Below are 9,395 nucleotides of genomic sequence, written 5' to 3'. Positions count from 1 at the left end.
ATTCTATATAAAGGAACAAGGTGTTCAGAAATGTTCAAGAAAATCCTGTAAGGAGATAACTGAGGCTCAGAAACGTTTTAAAGATCAGAGCCAAGATTCCCAAGTCCCTGCCAAAGCCTAGTGCTTACAAAACCCTGTTCATTTATTTGCAAAGTCCACACTGCTTCCAAATTGTCCAACAGGTACCAGAGGCTGTGGCTCAGTGAGGACAGTGCTTGCCATACATGACATCCCAGGTGTGAGTCTCAACACGAAACAATACGAGACAGTAACAAAGCAGCTAGAATTTTCCAGTTGGGAAGAGGAGGAAAAAATCTGCACCACAGATGTTTAGTCGGCCATCAACATCCAAATCTAAGGTAAACTTTGACTCAGGGACATTTCTTCTAGGAGCACAGGCTTTTCAAACTCTACAAAGACGAGCTGTTTGCACCCTGCCTACCACAGGGCTGGAAATGCAGCGCAGGAAGAACACAATGGAGCCACGGACGCCATGCTCTCGCTTCACACATCTAGAGGTCACAAGTCCACTCTGAAAGGCTTTTGCCTCCACTGTCAGCTTCGTGTCACACTACAAATGGAGAGTCGGCATTTCCTGGCTCAGATATGAAACAAATGCACCTTCTTCCATGAATCTTGGATCTGAGGTCTCCCCAGTCTCAACAGAGCGGACGATGCAAGCTGACCTTGTAAGCTTGCTAGCCGAAGCTCTCATGTATATCATGGAGGAGACTGGCCTGCTCAGAAGCTACACCGCAGGCTGAGCAGCTAGAGGACGACAGCCCTGGTGCAGTGTAGATGGGACACCTCAGGCACACTGGTCGTTTCGTGTACAGCTCAGCTCTCCTCTACAGCTGGAATCTGACAACAAAAAAATCTCACTCTTCCTAGTGTGAAGAGTCAAATTTAAACACAGAGGGGGCTGGAGAAAAGGCTCAGTCGTTACTTGGGGCTCTTCCAGAGAACCCAAGTTTAGTTTCCAGCACTCACATTAGCTTGCTTACAACCCAGAAGCAGCGGCACCCTCTTCTGGCCTTTGTGGGCACCTGCTTCCACATGCGCACACAGCAACTCAGACAGACAGACTCACTCTCCACTGAGCAACTCAGACACAGACAGACAGACAGACAGACAGACTCACTCTCCACTCCCCCATTATTACAGATAAACCATCCTTTACAATTAGTTTAAGAGAGAAACCCACACACCATTTCACCACAATACTCAGAGGAAAACTCTAACCATCACTGTATTAAAATCTGGTCTCCAGCGCTGTGGAACAACCCTCTTGTACACCGTAAAGCTCTGTCACTCAAACTAGTTTAATAACGTTGGCCGGCCAATAGCCAGGCAGGAAGTACAGGCAGGACAACCAAACTGAGAATGCTGGGAGGAAGAAGGGCGGAGAAAGGAGTCACAAGAGGACACAGAGAGAAGCCAAGATGGGCATGTCATGCTAAGAAAAGGTACCAACCAAGCCATATGGCAAAGCGGCTTTATAGATGAGAAATACTGGTTAATTTAAATGTGAAAGTTAGTTAACAAGCCTGAGCAATTGACTGAGCATTTGTAATATTGAGTCTCTGTGTCAGTTATTTGGGAACTGGTGGGCAGGAAAGAAAAGTCCGACCCCAGAATTGGCAAAATGGCTCAGGGACCGCCAAGCCCGACAACTTGACTTTGACCCATGGGACTCATATGCTAAGAGAGAACCAACAGCTGTCCGCTGACTTCCACACATAGCTGTGGCACATAAATACCCCACCCCCTTTAAAAAGTAAAAACCAAAAACAGGTTCCCAGAAAACAGCACACACCCAGAGTTAGCACAGCACCAAGACAAAGTACAATGCAAAGCAGCAGGTGCGTCCCTCTTTCCCGCCGTCCTAGTGAATGCCTGCTGAGTGCCTGGGTGAGGAAGATAGGAGCAGACAGGGGATGGCAAATCCTACCAAGTCCAAGGAGACGAGGTCAGGGCAAGAAATTTCAAGTCTATTCTGTAGATCTGAATATGAAGACAATTCAGAAGGCTGAACCCCAATCCTCAGATGTCAGCAAGCAGTCTGTGAATTTCATTCAGGGTTTAAAATTTAGCCCCCAACCTTTTCTCATCAGTTCCAAATCATACACAGAACTCTAAAGTCGTGTATATAATTGGCCACCCCCACAATGGACTTTGGGTAGTTCATACAGTACCTAAAACATCCTTCTCTGAGGAAGGACAAAGTCAAAGGAGCCATGACATTTCCATACTCAGCTGTAAGCCTACTCAACTACTGTGACAGCCAATGGACATGAGGTAGCCACCATGCTGGGCTGGCAGGAACCATGATATCTCACTCATTAACTAAGGAGAGAACATGTCATTTTTGGACAATCTTAAGTGCCAAGGAAGTATCAGACCCACCTGCTACATGGTTTACCGAATCCAGTCTTCGCCAAGCTAAAGGCAGCTGTCAATCTGGAATAGCTGGTTCTCTGAAACACCGCAGGCAGGAAACTGGTTTAGGACACATGACAAACCACTCAGTGTAAAAATTAATATGAGAAGGCATATGCCCGGCCTAAGAAACTAGCTTGTATAAAGGCATTAATTATGTGATGTAATTTAATTTCTTTAAAAATGGCACTGGATCAGGCATGGTGGTACTTGCCTGCAACCACAGCATTCAGGAGGTAGAGGCAGGAGGATTAAGAGTTTAGGGCCAGTCTGGGCTATATGAGACCCTGGGGGTAGGGTCTGGAGATAATTTGTTCTGGAAAGTGTCTGGCTCTCAGCCAGAGGTGGCTGCATATATCTGTAACCCAACAGTGAGGGAGAGGGTGTGGGCAGATCCCTGATGCTCACTGGCCAGCCGGCGTAGCCGAGCTGCTGACGCTCAGGTTCCCCTCCGTTTTAAAGAGAACAGGGAGAAATCAAGGTGGACCCACCTGACTCCGACCTCCAAGCGCGCCCACACTAGTGTCCACACAGAGCACATGTGAACTGCTGGCGAAGCAGGCGAGCGGAAAGCGATTTTGGAGCCAGTTCATAGTGTAGAGAAGCCGGCCTGCATTCTGGAGATCAAGAAAACCTCGCAACAAGTTCAGAACACTCTCTTGCCAGGGATGGTGGTGACTCACGCTTATAAGCTCAACATTTAGGAAGACTGTCGTGAATTTTGAAGCCAGCGTGGATTAAAGTGAATCTTTGCCTCAAAATACAAACATACATGTACAAATATACATGTATGACCTTTCTTGCCTTCAACTCATGTATCTACAAAAAAGAGCTTCTGGGGATCACACTTGACTGGCACCAAGAGAGGCCTAGACAAAACAGGCTAAGTCTCACTGCCTTGTAATCCTGGACACTGGCTCCATGCTTTGATCTGCCCTCCTCCGCAAAGGAGGGATAAAGGACTATTGGTAATGAAGTGACAAAACAAAACCAGCAGGCAAACAAACTATCAGCAAGGCCTTTCTTAGGGAGCTACTCAAGTCTCCTTAGTGTCCGATGTTTTTACCAGCATGACAGAAGACAGGTGAACAAGGCTCCAAGTCTCCCACAGGGTCATAGCTTACTTAACTACAGACTTGATTCACTGGCCATTAGCACCCAACCTTCCGACTAAATTCTTTGCCACTTTTTCCAGAAAATATTTACTGAGTTGTAACTTCAGTACACAGCACAGCAAGTCATGTGCCTTTAGAAAGGAAGTTATGAACGCAGCCAGACTGAGTCCCAGGGCCCATTCCTTTCCTTCACTGTAATCCCCCCACCCCAGAGCCTGACAGGCCTGGCCCTCAGTCACTCAGTGAGCAGCATCAGGCCCTGAGGCCACCAAGTACCAACTATTCTAACAGCAGAGGAATGCACCAATTTCCCTAACCGAGCCTGGCACACAAGTTGCATTTGTCAGAATAAGTAACCCAGAGACATTTTAAAAATCGACTGAGAACACTATTAAGTCTCTACTTACCACGTGGATTAAAACTACCAAGTCTCAGACTGGTGTTTAAGTATCAATGAAAGCACTATATATAGGCAGCATTCAAAGGATGGATAGGTATGAAAATACCCTACACACATTATTGAGTTCTATATATGGAAACACTTTAAGTTCAAAGTCATCAAAGTCACAGTTAACTAACATTTTTCATTAATATCAAATCAGAAACAGCAGACATGTGGACAGCTGAACTGTGCCTTCCTCTGACGTACACTGTCTTCTGTTCCTACCAAAGCTGACATTCCCATGTGTGGGACTGTCATGACTTCAGGACCCCTTTCAGAAAGAGTCAACACAGCAGCACACAGTTCACAGTCACAAGTTGCACATAAAGGGTTTATTTTGAATGTTTTAAGGAAGGATAGAGTTACATCATAATTATAAAAATTACTTACAGAATTAACAGAGTTGTACTGTGTATACTTCTAAATGCAGAGAACAGGGAACTGTCTACACGTTGTATAAAATAAAATTAAAATTAAAAAATGAATTCAAGCTCAAAAACTGAGGTCGTTTTATCTAGTTTTAAATGTGAACACGGACACCTCTGAACTCTACTCATTCATTCAAACTGCACCAATGATGGAGAATACGGAGAGCGCAGCATCCCCAAGGAACACAGAAACTTCGGCCGTGGTTATTTTGTCAGTAATTTTTCCTGTGTCATCTTTGGAGGACTTTCATCTCTTCAACAATCAGCATAAGAGTTTTCAGGCACTACAATCTGACAGTCAGAGCGGTCTTCTTTCTAACGGGTCTACAGTGTTCAGAGAGTCAGGCCCAATGCACTTTGGGGTTTGGCACATAAAACAAGACAAGAAATGAAATCTGGCTTAGAAGCAACTGTGATTTTTAGAGCGTGCACAGTCCCTTCGAATGCTGCGTGACATATACAACTGGAGTCACCTTCTGTCGGCGCTACGACTGCTTCACCGGTGCGTCTTTACCCTACAACCACTAGAACAGCACAGTAAGCAAATATACAGGAAACCAAAAGCAAATCAAACAAAAGAAAGAAAGAAAGAACCTAAGTCTCTTTAACATGCAATTTTACTTAGTTACATTGAACATTCTACTTAGAAGAGAGCATGCAAAAAAGGATGGTCTGCTTTAAGGTTCTTCTCTGAAGTTTACGTGGCAGCCTGACGTCACACACGCACGCACACACGATACGATACTAGAGCAGGTAAGTGAGGAAGGCCAATAAATTTTATACACAGATTCACGCCTTGTGTTGCCACAAGCCCCATGATAATTTTGGAAATTAATGTTGAACTCCTAAACGAGGAATCAACATTCAGATACCAGAACAATGCAAGCAATGCATGCAGATCTGAACTGTGAGCCTAAGGGAAGCAGGTGGCAGGCTCGGGAGGAGAGTCAGTCACCGTTCAGGGTGGTGGAAGCCACCAAAAGAAGAGTGGGAGAGGGATGGAAAAACAATAAAAAACAAACAAACTAACAAAACCCTTCCCCTTCCCTCAGCCTTCCGTAAAGGCAATACATGGAATAGTGATCAGAGTTGTCACCATCATCACGTTGCACCCTCTGGACCAGGAGTTCACGGGTAACCCAAGTAACGTGGGCTGCTTGCAGAAAACCACAACGCAAGACATCAGATAATGGCAGACAGATGCAGCCCTTGGGACATTTCAAAAGGAACTTTACTTTCCAGCCACCATGCCATGTTCTGCACTGTCAGTCCACGCAGAACACACTCGCCCACTTGTGCCCCAGATGTCAGTATGGGCTTTGGGAGTCAAGACTCAGCTCTGAGATTTACATGCAGGACGACACCTGGTCACATACACTAGAAGCACCGAAGACTAGGGTATATCACACTGCATTGGGAAGCTTGTCCCTGGGTCCCTTTGGGAAAACAATGAGCACAGGGTGATTGCAGCCAGGGACAGAACTGAGGTACTGTGTTCACATGGTGAGCAGTTGTGACCATCCAGAAGCATGAGACAGTCAGCCTCTGTGAAGACTAAATGGGTATCCAGTAACATGCTCCTTGAACTATGGAATGATTCTTGCATCAGAAGAGCCTCAACAAAGTAAGCAGACCTAAACTAGGCCAAGGCTCTGGTGTATGCTTGACAGAACCCAAAGCTGTCCAGCTACAAATAAGATTTCCAATCTCTACAAGAGACTGGTTTTACAAACCACTTTTCTCTCAGCTGACCGGCCACCAGGGTTCCTCTTAAACGAAGTGAGAGCAAGCAGATGTTTGGCTGGTCAACCAACCACATTTTCAGTTCCATCTCAGCTTCAAACAACCTTATAGGAACAAACCACGAATGCACTCAGTGGCCAAGAGCTGCCATTCACTCACAAGCTGGCTAGCATGACAGCCTTCCACAGTGACACATAATGTACATGCAAAGCCCAGGGTCACGGAGGGAGCAAACCCGCATGAACAGCACACCTGGAGCAAGAGCAGACACCGCCACAACAGGGTCAAGACAAGAAGCCGTACTTGCCCAACATTCACTGGGGAAGGAGCAGGTAGGGAAGGAGCAGGTAGGGAAGGGGCAGGTAGGGAAGGAGCAGGTAGGGAAGGAGCAGGTAGGGAAGGAGCAGGTAGGGAAGGGGAGAAGAGGCCTTCTGACCATAATCATACATCAACAATAATAGTAACAAAAATTAAAAAGCCCCAGAGAACTTAACAGAAGGCAACAATGCCATATTTAAAACTTACATTTCTAATACCAATGCACTGTTCCTGCAGGAATTTACACATATACAAACCACTGATGCATTGTTGCCTTTAAAATCCATGTACTAAAATCCTGATGGCTGGATGCATACCAACGTGCTATCCAAAAACACATCTACGTTATTCCATGTGAACCAAGAACCTGGGCTTTATTTTAAAAGTACTTATGATTAAGAATAAACAACAACAAAAAAACAACAAACAAACAAAAAAAACCCAAAACACAGAAAACAAAGCTTAGAATTGAAGGCAGCCTTTTACCCATATTTCTCAACAGTTTACTAAAATTCTGTGGGTCATTGACTGATTATGGCTAATATATACCTGGATTCATAGCTAAAAGCCTCCAGACTGAAATGGTACTCTGAATTCTGATCTTTGAAAAAAACCTAAATGTCCCTGTGTGCTTCCCGTGCCCAAATTTAATTTTAAACAAAGAGCAGGCATATTATAAATATGACTGACTTGGGTCAAGCACTCCTGTTGAACTGGAGAAAACATTATCACCCCCCACCCCACTCCACAAGGAAAGGAGTGCCAGTGGTGAGTGCCTGTGTGTGTGTATAATATATACATAGGCACACAGATGCAGATCTAGACAGGTAGCTATAGATACATAATCTTTCAAAAAAGGCAGTAACAAAAATAACAAACTATGCTTGCATTGTGGCAGCAGAATAAGACAGTGTGTCAAAGTGATGGGGAAAATGGTTACAACTTATCCAGATTTAAATGACTATGATACTAGCTTAACTTTTACCACCTTGCTTGTAACCCCCAACAGACAGCCTTCTTGTAAAAGGGAGGACCCCCTCACATAGGTGCTTTGAAGAGGGAGGACTACCCCCCACAGATGCTCCAAAGAGGGAGGACTCCCCTCCCAGATGCCTTGTGTTCGAATCAGTCTGCACTATTCAGAACAACACCAGCTCTGCTGGTGGAGATTGTGGGTTCGCAGGGACACCTAAGCTTTCATTAAACTGGAAAGCAATCAAGTCTTTATGTCTACAAATTATACATTTCATAGTTCCACAAATGTGGCAAAGTTTGTGATGACATCTAGGATGTTTTCACCAAATCGTAGACGTAAATATGGAAGTCATCATCAAACTTGATGAAATAGACAGAGGGTTTGGCCTCTACTTGGTGGATGACCATGCCAGTCCTTTTCGAGCCATCTTCTTTGGCATATTCCACTTGCTTGCCTACCAGGCTGTCCACAACTTCTCCTGGCTCTCTTTCTGCTGGAGGCGAATCATCTGTATTAACAGAAACAGAAAGAAAAGAAAAAAAATCAAGTCAGTATTTAGATCCACCACATTTCAGCAGCAAAAGCTTTAAGCTATCCCGAGTTCATCATGATGTAGTCAACACTCGCTGTAAAGGCCATTCTGTAAATATTTCAGGCACATGGTCAATGTCCCAGTCAGTCATCTATGAGAATGCAGCACCAAAATGGCTAAGGGCAGCCCAGAAGTTAACAGCCGGGATATACTCCAGCAAACTCATGTGGTTTGCAGAACCTCATCCAGACAGATGTATGACTGACTTAAAAATCATAACCCAAACTCCTTGGGATGGCATTAAATTACAACTGCAATTATCTAAAATTAAGTTTAAATGGCTTTCAAATACTTTCCTACAGGGCTTCCTGAGACCATGGTGCTCATTTGAAATGCTGAGGCATCACTGGGAGTTTATCTATGAGTCTGAAAGCCCCTGCTCCTCAATGTCAATGCATTCCAACCTCTTCTACCCAGTTTCAAAACAGGAGAAAGAAAGAAATTCTCCATGTTTTACAAGTAAGCACTATATGAACTGGATCCACTCAGGCCAGGAAAACAGAAAAACAGATCCCGGCAGGCTGGTATCTGGTACCATCCATCCACAAGCGCCTCAGGTTGCAGTTACCTCTGGGAATACACGAATGACAACAAGCCACCACTAACCAAAACAAAAGTGAGGTGAGGACACAAAGCAGTCACAAAACTATTTTAAAGCACTCCTTAGAGGTTCAGAAAAACACCAAGCTTTTAGAGGAGCAGATGGGCTTCAGACTGGCCAGATGTCTCAGGTGTACAAACAGCCTCCACGCCTTGACATAGCTGGAACACAGGAAGGGAGGGGTCTAGTAGCACAGCTTTCTAGTGTGGCTCATGTAACAGGTCTACGCTTACATCTTTACCTCCAACTACAGCAAGCTTCTGACTGATTGACACTCTGTGACCCACTACAGTCGTCTCTGGAACAAACACACAATATAAACTGAATCCCTGCACATGTTCTTTTAAACCAGAAAGTGAAAAAAAGAAGTTCTTTTTCCTCAAAAATTCTCTTCCCTCAGGCAGCACTGCCCTATTACCACACACTTCCACAGAAACTTTCGAGCTAATGAAGGAATTCCCAACACATGATGCCAACCAATGTGACAGAAGCTCTGAGAGTCTAAGCGTCCATCGAGACTTACTTAGCCAGCAAAGGAACTGGTCAAACTCAGTGGTGGGGCTGCTTCAGAACTTACAATGCCAGCACTATTCTAATGGGAGACAAACTTCCACACAACTGACAGGAAATTAAGAAGCTTGCAAAAGCATGAGAAGACCAAGAAGTGGCTGGAAAAGTTGCAGCGCTGTGTGAAGGACTAGCACATGCATTCTCAGCTCAACAGCACTTGCTCTGATGGAC

General features: G+C 44.9%; 1 protein-coding gene across 3 annotated transcripts in view; it reads right to left on the bottom strand.

Annotated features, from left to right (window-relative positions):
* Nucleotides 1–4,313: 4,313 nt before the first annotated feature.
* Spin1 (spindlin 1) overlaps nt 4,314–9,395 on the bottom strand; it is a 48,605-nt gene continuing 43,523 nt past the window's right edge. For all 3 annotated transcript variants that reach the window (XM_005066309.4, XM_040755961.1, XM_013110633.3), the window contains exon 6: nt 4,314–7,969. In XM_005066309.4, the coding sequence (XP_005066366.1) occupies nt 7,770–7,969 (200 nt within the window). In that variant the 3' untranslated portion in view covers nt 4,314–7,769. The remainder of the gene's footprint in view (nt 7,970–9,395) is intronic.

Source organism: Mesocricetus auratus, unplaced genomic scaffold, assembly GCF_017639785.1.
Source record: "Mesocricetus auratus isolate SY011 unplaced genomic scaffold, BCM_Maur_2.0 Super-Scaffold_100013, whole genome shotgun sequence".
NCBI classification, from domain to species: Eukaryota; Metazoa; Chordata; class Mammalia; order Rodentia; family Cricetidae; genus Mesocricetus; species Mesocricetus auratus.
This window is presented reverse-complemented; position numbering and strand designations above follow the sequence as displayed.